Source organism: Diaphorina citri, unplaced genomic scaffold (genome assembly GCF_000475195.1).
Source record: "Diaphorina citri unplaced genomic scaffold, Diaci psyllid genome assembly version 1.1 scaffold646, whole genome shotgun sequence".
Classification (NCBI taxonomy): domain Eukaryota; kingdom Metazoa; phylum Arthropoda; class Insecta; order Hemiptera; family Psyllidae; genus Diaphorina; species Diaphorina citri.
The window spans coordinates 16,561-40,681 of record NW_007378079.1 but is presented as its reverse complement, the minus strand read 5'-3'; the positions used below and the strand labels follow the sequence as shown (position 1 = coordinate 40,681).

The window sequence follows — 24,121 nt, the reverse complement described above, 5'->3', positions numbered from 1 at the left end:
GTACCGGAGCTAGTAAAGGGTCCAGGCCTGAGCTCGCCCATGGCGGAGCGTCGGGCCCAGGGGCGAGTTCGTTTAGGGGTGAGACCCAGTGGCGGTACTTTTCGAGGGGCGAGCGATTAGGGGCACCTACGGAGGGGGATCCAGCATGGCGAGACTTGCCCTAAGTTTTGGTTACGTTGGAGTTGCGTTGCGGGGCGAAGAGTTTAAGATGTCATGAAAAATTAGCAAAAAATAATAATAATAAAAAAAAATAATAATGAAAAAAAAAAAAATCGAGGACTTCTTATTTCCCTCAAAATGTCTTAATATTTATGGAGTATGCTTTAAAAAGTAAGGTATGCCATTGAAATATAAAACAGCCCTGATGTAATCTATAGACCTGGCTCGATAGAAACAAAAACCATACTCCTTTGACCAGTGTCTAAAGTGCATCACCTTACAATAGGTACAAAGGATTGTCCTTGCTTTTTCATAGGATAATTCTTCAGGGCACTCTTTTTTTTTTCTCACCTTATCCTGCCTCGGTAGCGTAGTGGTCAAGACGCTCGCCTGGTAAACAGGAGGGCGTGGGTTCGATCCCAGTCGAGGTATGGGATTTTATCCTTCTTTATCTGAAAATTTGACCACATAATAATGGAGCTCTAAGGGTTAGGTGGTAGAAAACGCCTCCGGCGTTAACCTCGCCTAGTGGTTACCTTCTACTCAAGAGTCTATTATTATTATTATTCTTTTACTTCGCCCTTTTCCGCTGTACAGACGGGTTCGGCGTTTTTCTTCAGCCTCTCAATCAGCCCTAGGGTGATTGTAGGGCTGATTGCTTTAGGTTTTGAGTACAAAAATTTTACGAGGCCCTTCGCACTTGACCTTTTTCCTTGATACGACAATTTTACTGGGGGTCTTCGGTCTTCGTTTACACAAGAAATAGAAACTCCCGTTACGAGGAGGTAGTCATGCCTCGCTTAAGAATCGGTCACACCCGGCTAACTCATGACCACTTATTCAAGAGAGATCCTCGACCTGCCTGCGGGTGCGGTGATGCCCTAACCGTGGACTATATTTTCAATTGCCCCAATCACGCTCCTCCCTCCCCTCACCACCAGCCCTTGACAACAACCCTGCCAATATTGATTCGACACTAATGTACATGAAGGCCATTGGCATCTACACTAAGAATACTAAGATCTAGTCACAAACAGGGGTCGGCGCGAACCGCGAACGACACAATAGTGTTAAAGCGCCTAACGAGAAAAAAAAAGAAGCTCCCCTCACCACCAGCCCTTGACAACAACCCTGCCAATATTGATTCGACACTAATGTACATGAAGGCCATTGGCATCTACACTAAGAATACTAAGATCTAGTCACAAACAGGGGTCGGCGCGAACCGCGAACGACACAATAGTGTTAAAGCGCCTAACGAGAAAAAAAAAGAAGAAAAAAAAAGTCCTCGCCCCTATCCCGGCCTGGGTCCATGTCTCCAGCTGCCCCCCAGTCTATGGAAGCAGGTACGTACTCCTATCGGCGCGAACCGCGAACGACACAATAGTGTTAAAGCGCCTAACGAGAAAAAAAAAGAAGAAAAAAAAAGTGAGATTTGATACTGACCTCTCAATAAATCGTCCTTGTATATTATAATTTTCCTACATCTACAACTTGTATTTTCATTTCGCTACACTTCCTTTTTGTACGATTCTTTATTCGCCCTTTTCATCATTACAATGCAAAATAAACCACCTGATAATTTGATCCTCATTGCAAATATTAGAATGTTTGGGATCGTGTTGTAAGAGAACGTAACCCTCACTCGTGTACCCAGCGAGGTTCATGGGAGGGGGGGGGGTCAATGTACCCATATTGTAACTTGCAGTGCACTTACTTACAGAGCGCAGTTCAACGGCCTTGACTCACATCCGAGAGTATTTCACTCACCCAGGCTCGGAGCTAACTCAACTAAATAACACATAATCCTTATGCTTTATGATAAAAAGTAAAAAATCAAAATAGGAACCCACTCGGCCACGGAGGCTTGCTTTATGAATATTTAGGAAATTAGGCTAAAGTATGGCCGCGGAAACAAGTTCCACGGGGAAGGCATATTTTTTTAATTTCGAAGACCAAATACTTAAACTTAAAATCGCACATCATTGCGGATAGATTTGAATTAAAACTAAGTAACCTACTTTTAATTTGTAATGCAATGAACTGGAAAATCATTTCACTGCTTGATGACTGTTTATGATTGAATTAAAACTAAGTAACCTACTTTTAATTTGTAATGCAATGAACTGGAAAATCATTTCACTGCTTGATGACTGTTTATGATTGTTTTGTATTGAAGTTGAAACAAAATACTACCTAGGGTCTGTGGTCCCTGGATTAATAGAATGCATACGATTAACGGTCCTGTCCGCATTGCCTGCACTCTGAAAGTCTGACTTAAACCCCTGAGAAAAAATGTTACTAATGTATACTTAGCTCAAGACCCAGGTTTTGATAGAATTTAAATCTGGGAGGAAAGTAAAGTAAACTTCATGATGGATCAAAATAATCTGATGAATTTAAAATTTTAGAGTCTCTAACATAATATTAGGTCGGTAAGGATTTTACTAAAAGGTAAATTATGAAACCTCTACATGGGATTTTGTTTGCATGTTTGAGAGAGGATGGAAGCAGGTACGTACTCCTATCCTAACCTAACCTCGCCCCTATCCCGGCCTGGGTCCATGCAACAAAATGCTGGCTCTTAAGTTCGTGCTAAGCATAGTCTCAAGGCATTTGATTGGTCAATTTTGACTTGAGACTGATCTAAGAACGATCATTCTTGTTCATAAATACGAGTGTAAGACCCATATTTATGAACAAAATGCTGGCTCTTAAGTTTGTGCTAAGCATAGTCTCAAGGCATATGATTGGTCAATTTTGACTTGAGATTGATCTAAGAACGATCATTCTTGTTCATAAATACGAGTATAAGACTAGCTGAATTCGTTCGCTTCGCTCCGGAATACCGCTAGTTCATCCCGAGGCATGGCCAAACTTGTAGCGAGTATAAGACTAGCTGAATTCGTTCGCTTCGCTCCGGAATACCGCTAGTTCATCCCGAGGCATGGCCAAACTTGTAGAAAAAGTATAGGTATACCTAAAAAACTGATTACACAAAATTCAACTGATTGGCCATAAGGAGTGTGAAAATTAGCTGACTGACCATAAGGCAATATGCAAAACGGCGGTTCACATCGTTTGGCGAAAGAAAATTTCGGAAAAGTCGTACCATTTTCCAGTAGTACAGGAAAAACCACTTTCGGGATCATAAAACTCAACTGATTGGCAATTCTTCCTTCTCTCTTCGATTTCGGGACGATAAGACCATAGCAGTTACAGTTCCCTCTGTCAAACCTCTTAAAAAAAAAAAAAAAAAAGCAATATGTATTTCGTACTGCTTACTTAACAACATTTCACGGAATTTTAGTTTCTAAATATCTCGATATGCGAGATGATAACAATCCGACACTGACAGTACACTATGAAATTTCCCCGTGTGTGCAATTTTATACATCGTATAGTTTATACTCGTATTATATATTCAATGCGTCGGCTATTGCCAAATTGCATTGCTGCCTCTGAGGCACCTTTAAGTCTTGGGCCTCAGTTTTGTCTGTTGAAAACAACATCTTACATACTCATCCACCGTGCTATTTTTTCCTTATTCACATTAGTTTCACTGGAATTTAACCGTGTTCACAATTCCAGGCTCACACTAGCAATTCCTTCAGACTAGATATTACTCAACTCACTCAATGAGCTTTACTTCGAAATAGATGTCAATTGCTAGGAGATCAACTCTTGCACGAACAGACTTTAATAGAGTCCCTGTGAAACGTTTGACCCTTTGAAAAGAACCATCCGATTAGGTATATTGTAATGTTAAATTTCTAGTTCTAAACAAAAACAACACCTTGTCAAATGCCACTGACCTCCTTTGCATCTATTTTATCTTTTAGAAGTAAAATTGTGTGTGTCTGACACTATGGGCCGTCAGGTCGTAGCAGAAATACATGCATTCAATAATTATTAGTAGAAGCTAGAACTAAAATTATTGTTCTATTCCAGCAAGCTACGGGCAAATATTCTGTGTAGCTGAAAGAACTCTATGACCAGAGAAGAAATAGTAGAGTTGCAGAGAGGAGAGAGGTATATTCATGTAGTGTCTTCCTTCTCTCTTCGATTTCGGGACGATAAGACCATAGCAGTTACAGTTCCCTCTGTCAAACCTCTTGAAAAAAAAAAAAAAATGCATTTGTATATATATGTTTAGGAATGAAAGGTCGGATTCCTACGTAACGAGTTGTGAAAAATCCCAATCTGAAGTCAAAAGTTCGAAAAAGTGTCTTTAGGGGAGGTTGCTTTTGAATATTGATGTGAAGTCATCAGGTTTGAGAGATGAATCTGTAACTGCTATGGTCTTATCGTCCCGAAATTGAAGACAGAAGGAGGACAAGGCTGGAGTAAGCAAGTACAAACCTTAGTTGTCATCTTGAAATCTGAATGGGAAGTGTTGTGTCTCTTCTCGCCCATCTGATGAGAGGCATACAACGGGATGGGCATGCTACGATACAGACCACACGCATCTAATGTAATAATGATAATAGTGCTTATTTAAACTGCTCGCCTAGGACTGAAAAGTCCCTTTACTAGAGCAGTAGGCTACTACTATTATTGTGGTCAAATTCTCAAATTATATTGAGGATAAAATTGCATACCTCGGCTGGGATTGAACCCACGCCCTCCTGTTTACCAGGCGAGCGCCTTGACCACTACACTACCGAGGTAGTTGTTTCATTGCTACGAAATAAACTGACACCGAATTTTGCTTTCCATTTCAGCAGTACACCTCAGAAGCGATCTCCGAATCAGCGAGTACCGAGAGCGGGCGGTCGGAATTCCGAAGAGAAGAAGAAACTCCAGGAAGCCAAGCTGACGTCCAAACTTCTCAACACGTTGAACAAACATAAGGAACTACTCAAGAAGGATATGCTAAGGAAACGATCTCTGCTGGAAAAGGACTTGCTGTTTTGCATACAGGTAGGCTAAATTCTACCCCTGATAAGTCTTAGGCATCGGTTTCAGGCGTTGAAATTTTCACACGGGGGCACGCTTGGTCCAGTAGTATCGCGCTTGCAGAAGGTCCCGGGTTCGAATCCCACCATCGACAAAAATTTGTACTCGTTTTTTGATTGCAAATATTTCAACGGGTCAAATAAATTGTACAAATAAATTACAAATTACAGGACCCTTATTTTTAAAAAAAAAAAAAAAAAAAAATAGGTACATAGGTCTATAGGGTAACACAAGGAAATTTGTTTGATACATACATTTTATGATTTTATCTTTCGGATAATGATCACTCCGGGTTGGAATCGAATCTGCTACCTAGCGCTTACAAGACAGGCGCTCTACCCTTCAAGCGAACTAAGCTGGACTCAATACTTTTTAAATGGCTTTCTTTTAGGTGTTTCACGGGTTCGGATTTTATCCTAAACAGACAGATAAGGTTCGTTCTTGGAACGGCTGGCTTTCTCCTATCCTGTCCTCCTTCTCTCTTCGATTTAAGACCTTAGCAGTTACAGTTCCCTCTATCAAACCAAAAAAAAATCTTAACCACACTCCCTACGGTTTGTACCACCACGATGGGTTGAGCTTCTACGAATCTACAAAGCCCCTAATAATTTGGTGTTTAATATGTTTCTGATTCTAGCGGGACATAGCCAAGGAGTTGTCCAGTCTACGTCACCCGTCCATTTCTTCGTCCTCCCCCTTTACTCCAGCAGTAGGCTACTACTATTATTGTGGTCAAATTCTCAAATTATATTGAGGATGAAATTCCATACCTTGGCTGTGATTGAACCCAAGTGAATTTTGCTTTCTGTATTTTTATTATACCTACCTAAAAAGGATTTGATTTGATAGAGAGAACTGTAACAACAGAGAGATTATCCCATCAGGATAAAATCCGCCCCGGGCGGGAATCGAACCCGCGGCCTAGCGCTTACAAGGCAGACGCACTACCAACGTACCAACCAAGCTAACTAGGCTGGCAATATCTGTGTTTGAATTTTTATTGAGTGGTTGGGTGTGGAAGATGTAAGTAAAAACTTTGCCAGTATAGGAAGCGAGGGACCAGTGAGAATATGACAGAGGTGGGACCTAGCCTGGCTCTATTATTGTGGTCAAATTCTCAAATTATATTGAGGATAAAATTCCATACCTCGGCTGGGATTGAACCCACGCCCTCCTGTTTATCAGCCGAGCGCCTTTACCACTACACCACCGAGGTAGGTGTAACTAGGTTGATTGCTTTGGACTTTGGGCTGACATTTGGTTTTGGCTGCAAAAAAATACGATTGGATGATAGAACCTACCTTAACCTTTGCTATTTCTTTACAGGTTCTACATATGTTGCGACACATGTCAGGATTGGTTCCACGGCCGGTGTGTCGGTATACTGCAATCTGAAGCCGACAACATTGACGAGTACATCTGTCCGAACTGCAACAACTCCTCGTCCAACCTGGCCAATATGAAGAACCTGACCCCGCGAGATTTCGAGTCCCTGAGGAAGTTGATGAAGCAGATTCAGGCACACAAGAGCGCCTGGCCCTTCATGGAACCCGTCGACCCACATGAGGCCCCCGACTATTATAATGTAGTCAAGGAACCTATGGGTAAGTGATAGATCTGTATGGCTAGGAGACGTTAAACAGAGAGTAGACTAGCGTCTGGCTGTGCGACTATAAACAGTTAGGAGAACAGCCAACCCTAACCAGCCTAGCTAGCTGATATAGTTTCAAAGGGTTCTCTCTGCTTGTAAGGGATAAGCACAAGTCCTCACGATGATTGACTACGGTTCAGGACGAGCCAATTAAACATGGCTAGAGACCATCACCTTGGTGTATGACAGAAAAAAAAGAAGAAGAAGGAAAAAAAAGAAAAGATATCTTTTCGTTATTCTGGCATCACCATTCGGCTACAGCTGAAGCCGCTACAACAACAACCACTATAAATTATGAGATTTTTGTTTTTTTAATTGAATGAGAATGTTTTTTTTTTTAATTTTTTGATCATGTTTGCCAAATTTCATCAAAATCGGACAAATCGTTGGATAGTTATGGTGAAACAAACAGGTAATGAAAGAAAAATCCTCACAATTATAGGAATTTTACGTTAAAAAATGTTTTGCCACATTGTAGCTCATTTGGATCTGCGCTTGTTCTATTTACAGATCTAAAAACTATCGAGCTGCGCATCGCGCAGCAGCGCTACAAGAAGCTGAGCGAGTTCATCGGGGACATGACCAAGATCTTCGACAACTGTCGCTACTACAACCCGCGCGAATCACCCTTCTTCAAGCATGCGCACCAACTAGAGATGTTCTTCGTGCAGAAGGTGAAAATACTGCGCGAGAAACTGGTCGAACTCAAATGATGCGCAGTAAAAATGAAGCGAAGTTCAAATGATGCGCAGTGAAAATGAAGCGAAGTTCAAGGACCAAGATATTCGACAACTGTCGCTACTACAACCCGCGCGAATCACCGTTCTTCAAGCATGCGCACCAACTAGAGATGTTCTTTGTGCAGAAGGTGAAAATACTGCGCGAGAAACTGGTAATAAATATAAAATAAATTTTAAACATGGCCGCCGGGACAGAGGGTTAGAAAAAATGCCCAACACTCCCACGCTATCCATGCTAATTTTACCACTCCAATGCAAAACTGTAGAAACAATATCCCATCTCACCTCGTCCGAGCTCATCTCAACCCGGTACATAACCACAGTTTCATCCGATTATTTTCCGAATGTCCTGTAGGCATTGTAATTTAAATGAGAGTATTCCCACTACACGCGACACGATTTTTTTCCGAACGACAAGTGGGAACGGCCCCAACTAAAGACAAAATTCGTAAGTATACCCTATGGGATAAGTATTCTACTTTATTATAGGGTTTTAGAAATTTGCTAAAGACAAAATTGTGTATAGGTAAGGGACAAAATTGTACGTGGCCTTATGCCGAAATTTTTTGGTGTTTTTTTTTATTTATCTCTTGTATGTACAATGTACAAATTGGATTATTTTGTATATATATTTATTATTATATTTTTCTTTCGTTTCTACATTAAAAGGTATATTTTTCCCCCTCTGTAAATTCCAAAAAGTCGCCTTTAAATGTCTTGAATATTTGCTGTATTTCAGCGTCTTTTTTTTTACTTTCTATTACTAAAGTATTTTACTTCTCAGTCCCATTTGTAAGTGTATTCCCTCTAAATATTTCATCTAATATTATCAATTCACAAATCATAACAAAACTAACCTCAAGGAATGATGATGAAGTTCTTAACAATATTTTAACTCGTAATTTTTAGCTGCTCCACAAGATTTTCGACTAGGGCGGATGTAATTATGTACGTAAACTGTATGATAATCATGTATTCATTAGTGTAATCTTGCTAAGTTATTTATTCAGTAATTTATTTTTCATCTCCAGGTCTCCCGGGACCTATTCCGCAAATAGCTCTGGACTCTCTGCTCCTCAGTTTTTACTCCATTCGTTGTAAATATGTACGTCGTATCTACTATCAATAGTGTCAGTGCTTGGAGTAGCTACATGCTCCTCGGAAATTAAGTGGAGTGCAGAACCGTTTGTGGAATAGGGCCACTGAGGACGTGATCCTGGTAAAAAGACCTTTAATTTGATATATAGGTCGACCAGGTTTGGATAAGTCCTTCTATGGGGACAGAGTGACAGACTGACAGACAGACACCGAAGCGAATACAATAGTCCGTCCCTTATACCTTTTTATTACTATTGTAATAATGAAGGAAGGACGGACTAAAAATGAGGCGAATGCTCTACCCTCCAAGCTAACTAGGTTGGTAAACAATAGAACAGTTGCGTGACGTTTCTAAGTCAAAGAGCAGAAAAAATGAGGACCAATGGAATTTTCCTTTTCCTTCTACGACTTCTAGATCCCGAGATAAATCGATTTAAAAAAATACCGGTAAATCTTGTTTCCGCTCTTCCGTTAGCGTGCTTGCATACTGGCGCTACCTAGCGAGGCAACTGGCTGAAGTAAGTCTGACGTCACACATCTTTGAACTCTTTCATTAGAAAATTGAATTTTCGACCTTTTACAGTTATTTTTTCGGAGTTTTGATCTCAGATTTGGAAATTTTTCACAACTTTTTACGTAGGGCCATTATACTTATTTATCTAAAGATTAAACTTCGCTTCCACATGGTCACAGGTCACAGTCAACATTGCTAGATTGTGAATTGTGACACACCTCTTCTCTAAGTACATAGGTACTTCCTCATCTCAGTTCTAATCTTCTAACGACAACTTAATCGTTATCAGGGAATTTCGACTATCAGCTGGTTTGTTATTGGAATATCCAAGTGCCTATAGTTTTAGTAGTTATCGAAATATCGGAGCGGTTTGTTTGCTATGAGTCACACGCTGGTTTTTACTTTCCTTATCCTATAGGAAGGAAAGTAATCTAATCAGGTCAAATTTTCGATGGTCAGATGTTAGTGCCAAAACACGTTTTGAGGTCCCTAGAGCCAAAATCCAAATTCAGCAATTGGTCCGTGTCTCCTGTCTGTAAACAAAATATCTCGAGAACGGTAAGAGCTAGAGACTTGAAATTTGGTATGTATCTTTCAAATGTGACAAGAATGCGACACACAAAATATCTCGAGAACGGTAAGAGCTAGAGACTTGAAATTTGGTATGTAGCTGTCAAATGTGACAAGGATGCGACACGAAACTCTTGGTTAAGACCGGTGCAACGCTTGGCGCCATTTTACCGCTTTTTTGCGGTTTTCGGTGTAATTTAACAATATCTCGGGAACGGTATAAGCTAAAGACTTAAAATTTGGTATGTAGTTCACAAATGTGACAAGGATGCAACACAAAACAACACGTTTGGTTAAAATAGGTGCTGCGGTTGGCGGTATGTTTGGCGGTTTTCAGCTATACTGACTAAACGGTTAGTAATATTGTAAATGTTACAACAGAACACCCAAATAAGCACCATTTAATAGGATAAGGAAAGTCGTGTGATGTTCACACCAGATTTTTCAAAGATTATCAAATGCATTTCAAGTAGGCCTCTGTGCCTTATGTACCTACCGGTAAACTGGAGATGAAAGACGATCAGAAGCCAGCCTAGTTAGCTTGAAGAGTATCGCTTCTGCCTTGTAAGCGCTAGGCCGCGGATTCCATTCCCGCCCGGGGCGGATTTTATTCTGAACGGATAATGTTCGTTCTCGGAACGGCTGGCTCCATCCTATCCTCTCTTCCTTCTCTCTTCGCTTTCGGGAAGATGAGACCTTAGCAGTTACAGTTCCTATGTAAATCAAATGGATGACGTCAGAGAAAGACCTCGACACTGTGCTTACTCTTAGTGGTAAGATCAACCATAAGTATCTAGTTCAAATCTCTTCACCACATACTACTCTCATGCAGGTAGGTACCTCATTGCTGTTGCTCCAAGCAATTTTAAAAGTGAGAGTTTGAGACTCCATGAGAAACCAATCTCATATAAATACGTGGTTTGGTGATAGTATACTTTCCTATCTGCATATTATGCATAGGTATTATGCAATACTGATTATACTACAATGATTTCTTACCTAGTAACTAGTAATCAGTGGTAAACCAAGAAAGAAATACCTAGTAAGTTGAATTTAGTACAAAAATCTTTTTAAGTAGGTATTTTTTTTTTTTTTTTTTTTTTTTTTTTTTTTTAAGTGAGTCTTTCACCGCCGTTTTTGTTTCGTAGCAATGAAACAACTGCTACATTGGACGCATGTGGTCTGTGTCGTAGCTGTAGTATGCCTCTCATCAGATGGGCGAGAAGAGACACAATACTTCCCATTTAGGTGCTGGGTCAACACGAGAACACCAGAAAGTGACCCGTTGAAATATTTGCAATCGAAAAAAGAATTTTCGTCGATGGTGGGATTCGAACCCGGGACCTTCTGCATGGCAAGCAAGAGCATTACCACTGGGCTAACCTTATGAATGTTAAGTTGAGAGCGAAGAAAGAAATCTGCAGGAAATCACGCTTAGGAAATCCTGCATAGGATATCAACATTGATACTTATTGATAGCGGTACCTATCAAAGCACTATTATTACCTGCCTCGGTGGTGTAGTGGTGGTCAAGGCGCTCGACTGGTAAACAGGAGGGCGTGGGTTCAATCCCAGCCGAGGTATGGAATTTTATCCTCAATATAATTTGAGAATTTGACCACAATAATAGTAGTAGCACTGCTGGAGTAAAGGGACTTTTCAGTCCTATGCGAGCAGTATAAATAAGCACTATTATTATTATTACCTACCAGTACCGCCAGCATTGTTATCGCACATTGAATGCACCAGTTTCCGATCACTGAAGTTATGCGTCTTTTTAATAGAGGGAACTGTAACTGCCAAGGTCATATCGTCCCGAAATCTAAGAGAGAAGGAAGACAGGATAGAAGACATTCAACCGTTCCGAGAACGAACCTTATCTGTTTAGGATATAATCCGCCCCGGGCGGGAATTGAACCCTCGATCAAGCGCTTACAAGACATCCTCCAAGCGAACTAGGCTTCTTGAATAAACCCTGCAATTTCTATAATTATGCTGGTCACACTTATCAGCACGCTAGATGTCTTTCGGTTAATAACTGTTGATCTCTGGGTTAATAACTGTAGCATAAGATTGATCAACTTGGCCAGAACTGTCCAATGTGTGAACTGAGGTCCGCGGTGTCCGCGGACACCACTGGAAGTCACTTGTCCTGTGGCCCGTGATTATGAGAAGTTTTACCAGAGTAGTAAGTTATTCACTAAATCAGAGCTTTCCAATGTGTGGCTTGTGAGCCACCACTGAATGTCATTTTTTTACCCTAGCTAGACGCTGATCTACTCTCTGTTTATAGTCCCTCAGCCAGACTCTATTTACACCAATATAAATTAATTTTAAATATAAATAGTAAATACAAGAGGGGGAAAAAAGAATTTAAAATTAGGAAGAATATAAAAAAAAAATTAACATAACACTAGCCACAAGTTTCTGTCACGAGTCAAATTTTTGTCAGGAGTCTCAAAGATTGTAAGTACCTACATCGATCAATGGGACTTTTCCATTGATCGATACTGTTGTACAATATACTATAGCTTAGTACAGCGGAGAACGGAAAGATCGAGTCTACCAAGTCCTTTCCCCCCCCCCCTTTAATTTTACTCGAGATCCTAAAAAGAAGAGGAGGAAACCTACTAAGCAAAAACCATTTGGTAGATACCTGCCTGGAATAAAAATGTGACAATATTCAAACGAATTTTATCTTACTGAGGCCCGTTACCACTTGTCGTTCGGAAAAAAATCGTGTCGTGCCTAATTGGGAACATTTTCATTTAAATTTAATTTTGCGTACAAAGACATTTTGTGTCGTACGGAAAAAAAAATCGTGCCGTGTGTAGTGGGAACTGGGAACACTTTAATTTAAATTACATTGCCTACAGAACATTCGAGGAAACATCGGATGAAACTCACAAGTGGGTACAGAACTTTTTATTCATCCCTGTGGCCCGTGATCATGAGTTTTTGGAGAACGGAAAGATCGAGTCTACCAAGTCCTTTTTTTCCCCTTTAATTTTACTCAAGATCCTAAAAAGTAGAGGAGGAAACCTACTAAGCAAAAACCATTTGGTAGATACCTGCCTGCAATAAAAATGTGACAATATTAAAACGAATTTTGTCTTACTGAGGCCCGTTACCACTTGTCGTTCGGAAAAAAATCGTGTCGTGCCTAATTGGGAACACTTTCATTTAAATTTAATTTTGCGTACAAAGACATTTTGTGTCGTTCGGAAAAAAAAATCGTGCCGTGTGTAGTGGGAACTGGGAACACTTTCATTTAAATTACATTGCCTACAGAACATTCGAGGAAACATCGGATGAAACTCACAAGTGGGTACAGAACATTAGACAGCTCTCTGAGAGTTATGCTGTTATGAAACCCAAGTCAATCATAACACTGTCATGCAAACCAGCCTTTCCGAGAAGGAACCAGTCTTTCCGAGAAGGAACCAGCCTTTCCGAGAAGGGACCAGCCTTTCCGAGAAGGAACCAGTCTTTCCGAGAAGGAACCTTATCTGTTTAGGAGAAAGTTCGCACCGGGCGGGAATCAAACCAGCAATACCTTCCAACTATTAGGCTGGCTTATGCCCGATCTGAGCACAGAGTGTTTTCAGTTAATCCAGAGTTCAAGAAAAATACTGGCCTGTGTAGGCAAATGGGTGACGTCAAAAAAAACCTTAACACTGTGTTGACTTTCAGTGGTAAGATCGGCCATTAATGTAGGTAATGGTAATGGAAAGTAATCAATGTGCTGTTCGCTGAACTGACCTCAGTGAAGTTTACTCTGCCGCGAAGCGAAAACGAAAAAATAAATAGATTTTGCAGACAAGAGAGAAGCAATCGAAAAAAACTACCCAATTAAAATAAATTAGAAAACTCAGCGAACTGTTCTGGTTAAGAGAAGAGGGTAGAATAGAATAGGATCTAAGTATTCTATAGAATAGAATAGAATCTATTCATCTATTCTAGGATATATAGGTAGAGTTGACTAATTGCGAACAACATGTACGAAAACATGTCAGATAGAAAGAGGTGACTCCAGGTGATTCACTTGGGGAGAGAGAGAAAAACAAAACTACCAGGTTGCATACCTACATACAGGTAACTACCACGGAATTACCAAGAACTTCTCCAGAGTCTACCGAAAGTCAATTTGTACGCAATTAGTATGCAGCCCGCAGCCCTAATGTATGTTAGGTACGCATCAACTAGTATTCATGGAATAAAATTTATGTTGTTTTCATTTGGTCGAGATTTTGATCAATTCGAGGAAATAATAATTATAATATTTTATTAATTATTTATTTTGCCGATGTTTATAGTCGAATGGTCGAATCTGATGAACTCCAGGTTCTTCTTCTTCTTCTTCTCAAGTGGAGGTTCTCAACACGAGACAAATCAACAGGGAAATCGAGGAATTCAAATGGGAAGACTGGATGACAATCGAGGATCCAGAAACAATTTACAGTAAGATAGTAGATAAATTCCAATACATTTATAAAAAGTGTAGTAAGGTGAAAATAAGGACTAGAAAGGATGACATGTTCCCCTGGGTTAACTCAGAGATTAAGAAGGAAATCAGTCTGAAAAACGAGGCACTAAAAAAGTGGAGAAATAACAAAAACAACCTGATTTTTTATGAGGAATACAAAAGAAAAAGAAACTTGGTTACAAATATGATAAAAAAACAGAAACGGGTGTATGTAACTAAAGAACTAAAAAACGCGAAGGGAGACATGAGAAAAACATGGGAGGTAATAAATTCAGTACTCGAGAGGAAACATAGGGAACCAAATGAACTGGTTTTAGCGAGGAACTTTGAAAAAAAGTGGAGAAATAACAAAAACAACCTGATTTTTTATGAGGAATACAAAAGAAAAAGAAACTTGGTTACAAATATGATAAAAAAACAGAAACGGGTGTATGTAACTAAAGAACTAAAAAACGCGAAGGGAGACATGAGAAAAACATGGGAGGTAATAAATTCAGTACTCGAGAGGAAACATAGGGAACCAAATGAACTGGTTTTAGCGAGGAACTTTGAAACCAAAAATTTCGAAACGTTATCTAACGAGTTTAATAAAAAGTTTAAAAACCAGATAAAATCACTGAAGTTAGAGAATAGAGGTCCGAAATTTCAACTGGACATGAAGTATTATACACCCCAAGAAAAAATTACCTCGCTCCATATTCGAACACCCAGAAGGGGAGATATTTTTAAAATCATAAAAGATCTCAGGAAAACCGGCCCAGGGATCGATAAGATTAGACCTATGGATATTAAAACCAACATACACTCCTTATTACCCATTTTAACACATTTGGTGCAGAGGATAATAATAACACAGAAAATGCCCGAAAAACTCAAAATGTCCTCTATTACTCCATTGTACAAGAAAGGAGATGTAAAAAGCTATGGAAATTATCGACCAGTAGGCTCAATGAGTTTCATTGAGAAGATAATAGAAAAATATATTGAGATCTGTTCTAAAAAATATCTACAAGATAACAAAATAATACCTAATCTACAGTACGGATTTCAACCTAAGAAAAGTACTATAACGCTTCTTGAGGACTTTGGGGAAATAATTAATTCAGCAATGGATAAAAGACTTTACGTAGTAATTTTATGGCTAGATCTAACTCGCGCCTTTGAAACTCTGGACCATACGAACATAATTAAAAAGTTCGAAGAGATTGGTTTTAAAAACCCCTTTTTTAAAGATTACTTCGAAGGAAGAACTCAAGTAACGAAAATTGGACAAACATTGAGTGAGAAAATCTCAATAGAAGATGGCCTAGTCACCGGAGGGATAAATAGTCCGGGATGGTTCAATGTATATACGTACGATGTACAGTACCTTAATATAAAATGTCATTTGAAAATGTTCGCTGATGATTCCTGTCTTGTGTCTGTACATAGAAACTTAGAACAAGCTGTAAATAACCTGCAAAGCGACTTTATTAAATTGCAAAAATATTATTACAACAATGATATCTACATTAACCAGGCGAAAACCGAGGCAATGGCAATGGGTGTATCAAAAGAAATAGACAAGAAGAACGAACACAAAATCAAATGTCACACCAGAGATTGCCTGTATCAGGAAACATACAGAGTACAGTGTATGTGCCCGAAGATAAAATATTCGGAAAATTGTAAATACCTTGGAATTAGCATAGATGATTGTTTTAAGATGAAGCCACATGTAAATAATATCACTAAAAAAATAAGAACCGTCAACTATCAACTTCGAAAAGCAAATGTACATAACTTATCATGTTCAACAAAAAAATTGATATATTACGCTCTGGTAGAATCAGTCCTGAGGTACGGAGTAACTTTATACACCTTCGCCCCCCAATACTGTCTCCAACCTTTGGAAAGCATCCAGAGGAAAATAGTAACTTACCTGTTCGGAAGAAATAACTCCTCTCAGTTTCTTACGCCCCAACAACTCGCCAAACTTATCACCATCACCCAGAACTTCACAAACCCCCAATACAGACAAAGAAGAGAAACGTCCTACCAACTTAGACATCAGCCAGAGTTCGTGACGTCTCATCGGTTCAATAATTATGGTGAACGCCTAAAATCTTATGCTGTACCGAAATTGCTGTCAAAATATTGTCAAACTTACCTAGAAGAGACCAACATTACCTTGATAAAAACCAAGTTAATATTACAATTAACAGAGGAACTTGAATAGAAAAAAAGTAAAAATTGTTAGGATACCTATGTATACTTACCTATATACCTACCTATATTTACACAAATTATTGTCAATTTTATTGTACCTATTGTCTATTGTACCTATTTATTTACAAGAGTGAACAAAAAGTAAATTGAAAAAGGAGAATCCATCTCCCTAGAAGTTACACTCAGTTAGCTTAGGAGATGTACTATGTATTGTATATTGTTAAAAATAAAAGTAACATGTTTTCAATTCAATTCAATTCAATTCAATTCTTCTTCTTCTTCTGCCCTTCTACTTCTGCTTCTCCGTCTTCTTCTTCTTCTTCTTCTTCTTCTTCTTCTTCTTCTTCTCCTTCTCCTCCTCCTCCTCCTTCTTCTTCTTCCTTCTCCTCCTCCTCCTTCTTCTTCCTCCTCCTCTTCTTCTTCTTCTTCTCCTTCTTCTCCTCCTCCTCCTTCTCCTCCTCCCCCTCCTCCTCCTTCTTCTTCTTCGTCTTCTTTAGAATAAGCTGGCCAAGATTGGCAAGTTCCATTAACACAAGGCAGACATCTTCTCGTCTCGCTGGGGGGACGTTAAACTGATTATGAATAGCTGGCGTATGAATATGCCAGCTTGTCAATCCACAGACATTAAACATTGGCGATGAGCATACTCTCTGTTCGCGTCTCCTGATGCGTTTAGCGCGTCTGCCGTATGATGTCGCGGTTAGATTAACGCCCGGAGTGGATTTTATCCTCAACAGATAAGGTTCGTTTTCGGAACGGCTGGCTTTCGGGACGATAAGACTAGCAGTTACTTACAGTTCCCTCTGTCAGAAATCTTTTTAAAAAAAGCCCGTCATGCGTTAAAAATCTTAAAAAAAAAAACGGTGATCTGCATGTCAAATGGAAGGAATAGGTATAAAGTCTTCAAGACGGTCTAACTCTAGCTTTTCTGTAACATCCTGTTTTCCAGATTCCTGACAAGGTCGGTCAAAGAGGTGTTAGAATAAATGCTTAAAAAAGTGAAGCTCAATTTTTTCTACAGTTAACGTTGTGGGAAAGTAGAATTCCGAAGAATTCTGTAGTTATTTCTGCTTTATATTAACTAAATGTTTTATTCAATGTTAGAGCATTTTTACGGTTCCTCAAATTTAGAGCATGATTGGGAGAAGATTGGTAATGATCGCACATTGTTAAAGGACCTAAAGCTTATGTATGCTTAACAAATGACATTTCCCCCATTCCGTGTTTTCCTCTTTACTGTACCTATTTTTCGTACTCAAAAATTCCACTTTTAGTGCCGCCTCCCTTTTACTATATGAGTACAAAAGCAATCACCCTAGGGCTGATTGAGAGACTGATGAAAAACGCCGACCCCGTCTGTAAAAGGTGATGAAGAAGGAGAAGGCTTCCTTTTCAGAGGAAGATCGAGCAGAATTTTCAATACAATCTTGCGATCGCTTATACCCAATGAGACACTTGACTCTGAATTTGGTCCACAAGTTTAGAGCAATGGGGTGTGTAAGATGGTAAGATGATTTTTGAAATCAATCTGCGATTGACCGGTTTCTTATGCTGTACCGAAATTGCTGTCAAAATATTGTCAAACTTACCTAGAAGAGACCAACATTACCTTGATAAAAACCAAGTTAATATCTGCCCGGGGGAAGAGTTCACGCCGGTGGAAGCGAGTTCCGTGTATTTTTTACCTCTCTCGACAACCTGAAATTAAATGAAAAAGGGGGGTTAGATGGAAGAGAATGCTCAGAGGTATCTCAGGAGAGGACCTCTCATTTTCAGGTGGCATCGCTCGACTATACTTCCAATGTGCACCAGGCTTAATTTGTTGTAATGAATAATGAATACATATTTCAATCTTCTTCTCCTTCTTTCTTTTCCCTTGTTCAGACGGGGTCGGTACTTTTCGTCAGCCTCTCAATCAGCTCTAGGGTGATTGCTTTGGGCTGACACGAAAATTTTACGAGTACTCAACCTTTGATACTTCTTTACCAAACGAAATTTCAGACTGGTCTACTCCCTGTTTAAAGTTCCCCAGGCAGACTTGTAATGAATATTTCGATAAATAATAAAATAATAATAAATGCCGTTTCTTTGCGTTATTATATCACAACTTTGGTGCTCACTGTAGGATTTTCCAAATATCTCAATAAATAATGGCAATTCTAACCTGATCATCTAGGGTAGTGTAGAATTTAGAAGCGGGCTTGCTTGAGGTTCCATTGGTTTTGATCCCGTTCAGAGCGGTACGACTAGGGGAGGCATCACGGGATTCTACAAGTTCGGCCATGCCTTTTCTACAAGTTTGGCCATGCCTCGGGATGAACTAACGGGATTCCGGAGCGAAGCGACGGAATTCAGATAGTAGATTATACTACCCAGACCTAGGGACTTATCTGCACTGTCTATGGGTCAGAATAGACCACAATACCTACAGTATAGGCCATTAGAAGAATAGAATATAGGCCAATGGAGTCAATGGACCATATGGGACCATCTACCTAGATCTAGTGGCTTATACGGACTATCTCTGGGTCAGAGAAGACCATACTACCTAGAATAATAGGCTATGCCACCTATCGGCTTATCTAGACTGCCTCCTCCTAGTCTGTATCCACTTATTATTTTCTACAAGTTCGGCCATGCCTTTTCTACAAGTTTGGCCATGCCTCGGGATGAACTAACGGGATTCCGGAGCGAAGCGACCGAATTCAGATAGTAGATTATACTACCCAGACCTAGGGACTTATCTGCACTGTCTATGGGTCAGAATAGACCACACTACTTACAGTATAGGCCATTAGAAGAATAGAATATAGGCCAATGGAGTCAATGGACCATATGGGACCATCTACCTAGACCCAGTGGCTTATACGGACTATCTCTGGGTCAGAGAAGACCATACTACCTAGAATAATAGGCTATGCCACCTATTTAACCTAGGGGCTTATCTAGACTGCCTCCTCCTAGTCTGTATCCAGAGAGACATGAGCTGGGTCAGTATCGGCCACAGGACCAGAAACGTCACCAGGGGCACATTATTTCGGATCAGACTCCACGCACTGTTTTCGGACCGCTGCACGGCCAACAGTTTGGACAGCACTTCAAGCCGCTTGATCCGCTCTGAAATGCTGGCCAAATCCGTCTGAATATTGCGGATGTTATCGCTGAGGGAGTCTAGAAGGACGGTTTTGGGCTTGAGAACGCCGGAAGAATTGTGCCCGGGGGAAGAGTTCACGCCGGTGGAAGCGAGTTCCGTGTATTTTTTACCTCTCTCGACAACCTGAAATTAAATGAAAAAGGGGGTTAGGTGGAAGAGAATTCCCAGAGGTATCTCAGGAGAGGACCTCTCATTTTCAGGTGACATCACTCGACTATACTTCCAATGTGCACCTGGCTTAATTTCTTGTAATGAATACATATTTCAATCTTCTTCTCCTTCTTTCTTTTCCCTTGTTCAGACGGGGTCGGCACTTTTCGTCAGCCTCTCAATCAGCTCTAGGGTGATTGCTTTGGGCTGACACGAAAATTTTACGAGTACTCAACCTTTGCTACTTCTTTACCAAACGAAATTTCAGACTGGTCTACTCCCTGTTTCAAGTTCCCCAGCCAGACTAAGCTGGTCTATTTCTTGTTTAAAGTCCCCCAGCCAGACTAAGCTGGTCTATTCCCTGTTTAACGTCCCCCAGCCAGACTTGTAATGAATATTTCAATAAATAATAAAATAATAAATAATAATAAATGCCGTTTCTTTGCGTTATTATATCACAACTTTGGTGCTCACTGTAGGATTTTCCAAATATCTCAATACACAATATTAATAATAAATAATTAAATAATGGCAATTCTAACCTGATCATCTAGGGTAGTGTAGAATTTAGAAGCGGGCTTGCTTGCGGTTCCATTGGTTTTGATCCCGTTCAGAGCGGTACGACTAGGGGAGGCATCACGGGAGACGAGCGGGGACTTTTCATGCGGTGACCCGAGTGGGGATTTGTTGAGCGGGGACCCGGGCTGCGAGCGTACCCGCTCGATCACCGGACCTGAAATATCGAGCCATGAAAAATTAGCAAAAAAAAATAATAATAATAATAATAAAAAATCGAGGACTTCTTATTTCCCTCAAAATGCCTTAATATTTATGGAGTATGCTTTAAAGAGTAAGGTATGCCATTGAAATATAAAACAGCCCTGATGTAATCTATAGACCTGGCTCGATAGAAACAAAAACCATACATACTCCTTTGACCAGAGTCTAAAGTGCATCACCTTACAATAGGTACAAAGGATTGTCCTTGCTTTTTCATAGGATAATTCTTCAGGGCACTCTTTTTTTTCTCACCTAGTATTCTTCTTTTACTTCGCCCTTTTCCCGTGTTCAGACGGGGTCGGCGTTTTTCTTCAGCCTCTCAATCAGCCCTAGGGTGATTGAAGGGCTGATTGCTTTAGGTTTTGAGTACAAAAATTTTACGAGGCCCTTCGCACTTGAACTTTTTCCTTACCTAGTATCATATCTAACTCTTCAGCCGGTACATTCTCATAGAAGGAATCCAGACTTCCCATGAACGTCTCCACGTTATCATTGTAAGCCATAGTTTCCACTATTTTCTTCAGCTCCTCTACATACGCCTCCATGGCTTCTTCTTTGCCCATATTGCCGAGTTTTTTCCACGCATCCCACTTGGCTTTTCGCACCACGTCCCAAAACGATGGCTTTGGCTGCTTGCAGGGGCCCTCGGTAGCCTGAGGAAGTAGAGATAAAGATTTACTGATTAATTATTTATTGTGATATTTACTATTTATTCTATTCAGTTATCAAACAAAGAAGTACTGTTATGAATTAATCAAATCTGGCTGGGGTACTTTAAACAGTGAAGATGCCAATGTCAACATGAAAAATTTGCGACACGTCCTTTTCACGATTTTGCCCAAATGTCCCCAATACACTTGGAGCTAGTCCCTTTTGAGAATAGGCCACGGATCTTTAAGTTTCAATTTTTTATTTTGAAGGAGAAGTATTATTTTTAACTGTTTGAAGTAGGAAATCTGTATCAATTTTTACTAGTTTGAAGTAGAAAGAATTAATTTTCACCTGCTTGAAGTAGGAATAGAAGCGGAGCATCAAGTCGTTGGAAGGCTGGTAGGCGCCATTTTTCGGCAGGTTTCGAATCACATTGACGGCAGCGTGAAATTTTTCCTCGGTTGTCATTTTTGCTGGCGTGGTTTGGTCCTTTGGGCGGGAGTGTGTTTGGGCGGTGGATCTTCACACCCTTCTGTTTTTGGGGTACTCGGTCCGTCTGTCTATGATCTAGAGTTCTGGACTGTTACCTGGACAAAAGTGGAAGTGTTTCAGTGAACTTTTAGAACTTGAAAAGTGGCCTTTCGGATTGGTTCGATCCTTTGTTTCAAGCCCAAAATTATTTAAGAGTTAAAATTAAAAAGAAAAGAAATCACGTGTTCTTTATTTTTGACAAATTTCGACACAAAAACAATAACGGACCTTCATAACTTGTGAATGGTGAAATAAAAAAAAAAATTCTTAAATTGTTACTTCTATGAATAAACGTGTATTTTGTATTTTCACCTGCTTGAAGTAGGAATAGAAGCGGAGCATCAAGTCGTTGGAAGGCTGGTAGGCGCCATTTTTCGGCAGGTTTCGAATCACATTAACAGCAGCGTGAAATTTTTCCTCGGTCGTCATTTTTGCTGGCGTGGTTTGGTCCTTTGGGCGGGCGTGTGTTTGGGCGATGGATCTTCACACCCTTCTGTTTTTGGGGTACTCGGTCCGTCTGTCTATGATCTAGAGTTCTGGACTGTTACCTGGACAAAAGTGGAAGTGTTTCAGTGAACTTTTAGAACTTGAAAAGTGGCCTTTCGGATTGGTTCGATCCTTTGTTTCAAGCCCAAAATTATTTAAGAGTTAAAATTAAAAAAAAAAAAAAAATCACGTGTTCTTTATTTTTGACAAATTTCGACACAAAAACAATAACGGACCTTCATAACTTATGAACGGTGAAATAAAAAAAAAATAAAAAAATTCTTAAATTGTTACTTCTGTGAATAAACGTGTATTTTGTATTCAATTAATCAAGTATACCGACTCGTATGTGTAAAAGTTTACCTTGAACCTTGTTTACATAAATATTTTAATTTTAACGTGGAAATAAGGAAAACCTTGTACACAGGTATTGTAGGAATTTCACCTCTAATGAGATAAGTATACCGACTCGTATGTGTAAAAGTTTACCTTGAACCTTGTTTACATAAATATTTTAATTTTAACGTGGAAATAAGGAAAACCTTGAACACAGGTATTGTAGGAATTTCACCTCTAATCAGATTATATCACCTGTTATCTTGATTTACAATTAACAGCTAGTGAGTTACTACAGGTCAATAACCCTTGTCTATCATTCTCAATTCAAATGATAGTATGTATTTTCCAACCAACTGTTTACAAGATTTTTTTTTTTTTTTTTCTAAAAAAAAGTTTGACTTGACAGAGTCTTATCGTCCCGTCCCGAAATCGAAGAGAGAAGGAAGACAGGATAGGAGAAAGCCAGCCGTTCCGAGAACGAACCTCAGGATAAAATCCGCCCCGGGCGGGAAACAAACCTGTGGCCTGGTCACAAATGTTATGTACAATTTTATTATTCTTCTTCACATTTTTTGGTAGTATAATTAATTATGTAGTAGGTTCATTTTTTTTCCTTACCAGTAAAATATCTATTTCTTTATTTACATAACTCTTTCCTTCCTCCGTCCTTATTTGTAAAAACTTCTACTAAAAAAAATCAAAGTATTAAAAAAAAAACACGTAATGAAATTACACACAAACCACACGATAAAAATAAATAAACTACTAACAAAATATTTTTTTAAAAAAAGTCCGAAAAAAATCTCACCAAAAAACACCTGGTAAAAAACCAACCTATTGAACTAAGAACAGATAATATTGATGTAGATTTCAAACTGGTAGCCCCCAAGCTATAGGTTCTTCTCTCTCTCTAGTATGCTTAAACCATAACAAGTATTCTATACGTGCTTGAACTTAAAAACTATACATTCACTTTTTTGCTGCCGGTTTCTGTGTATACAGGTAGGACAAGATGCACATAATACACCACAATACAGGGTGTTAAAAACATTCTAAAAATAATAATAATACTAATGGTAATAAAAATAATAATAACTGATATAGTGTAAGGGAAATAAGCCTGAATGGTTAGTCCAATTTTAATGAAAAGTAACAACAAAAGTAAGGACAAATAATTTTTGGTTATTAAAAAGAGAGAAAAAAAAATGTATCTATAAAATATGTACCTACATAAATGGTACCTAAATCGATGAGAATTTAGGTATAAGTACCTGTAAGTAACCTCTACCTCTATCTGGCCAAACCTGATTTTGAGGCTTGGTTCTAACAATAGAAATTGCTGGAAATTTCAATTATTTCCACGCCATATTAATAATAAACTTAATTACCGAACAACCTACTAAGGTCGAAAAATTGGTAGAGCACCAAAAAAAAAATCTGGTGTGAACATCACACGACTTTCTATTACATTTGCGGAATACGTATTTGAAAAAAAAAGAAATAAAAAAAAAAATGAAAATTTTTCCAAGTCCCGAGCCTGAGCCGCCTACGGCGGCCGATTTTTGGTCGAAAATTTCCTATCTTAAAATACTCCCCGTGTAATGAGGGATCATTAAAAAGTGTCCAAAAATTGAACTTTTTTTTT

General features: G+C 39.3%; 3 protein-coding genes and 1 long non-coding RNA gene across 9 annotated transcripts in view; 2 read left to right on the top strand and 2 right to left on the bottom strand.

The window, feature by feature from the left end:
* LOC108252597 (nucleosome-remodeling factor subunit NURF301-like) overlaps positions 1 to 7,669 on the top strand; it is a 17,337-nt gene extending 9,668 nt beyond the window's left edge. Inside the window, exons 3-4 of the mRNA XM_017444743.2 lie at positions 6,445 to 6,722; positions 7,280 to 7,669. Coding sequence (XP_017300232.1) covers positions 6,445 to 6,722; positions 7,280 to 7,482 — 481 coding nt within the window. The 3' untranslated portion in view covers positions 7,483 to 7,669. The remainder of the gene's footprint in view (positions 1 to 6,444; positions 6,723 to 7,279) is intronic.
* The window catches only part of LOC113468108, an 18,817-nt gene extending 2,135 nt beyond the window's left edge, over positions 1 to 16,682 (top strand). Inside the window, exon 2 of the mRNA XM_026824771.1 lies at positions 14,729 to 16,682. Coding sequence (XP_026680572.1) covers positions 14,833 to 16,395 — 1,563 coding nt within the window. The 5' untranslated portion in view covers positions 14,729 to 14,832 and the 3' untranslated portion in view covers positions 16,396 to 16,682. The remainder of the gene's footprint in view (positions 1 to 14,728) is intronic.
* Positions 16,683 to 18,039: 1,357 nt separating this feature from the next.
* LOC113468109 lies at positions 18,040 to 18,652 on the bottom strand. Its single transcript, XR_003391965.1, has 2 exons — positions 18,550 to 18,652; positions 18,040 to 18,083 (listed from the first exon to the last, which is right to left on the bottom strand). It is a non-coding gene; the product is annotated as an uncharacterized LOC113468109 (long non-coding RNA).
* Positions 18,652 to 24,121, bottom strand: part of LOC103510806 (acyl-CoA-binding domain-containing protein 5) — a 20,067-nt gene continuing 14,597 nt past the window's right edge. For 3 of the 6 annotated variants that reach the window (XM_026824774.1, XM_026824773.1, XM_026824776.1), the window contains exons 2-5: positions 21,964 to 22,199; positions 20,882 to 21,122; positions 20,232 to 20,422; positions 19,071 to 19,662 (exon numbers count right to left, since the gene is read on the bottom strand). In XM_026824774.1, the coding sequence (XP_026680575.1) occupies positions 19,327 to 19,662; positions 20,232 to 20,422; positions 20,882 to 21,122; positions 21,964 to 22,080 (885 nt within the window). In that variant the 5' untranslated portion in view covers positions 22,081 to 22,199 and the 3' untranslated portion in view covers positions 19,071 to 19,326. Of the gene's footprint in view, positions 18,998 to 19,070; positions 19,663 to 20,231; positions 20,423 to 20,881; positions 21,123 to 21,471; positions 21,708 to 21,963; positions 22,200 to 23,094; positions 23,235 to 24,121 lie in introns of those variants that run through there. The other 3 variants (XM_026824772.1, XM_008475496.3, XM_026824775.1) reach the window with 3 other exon arrangements.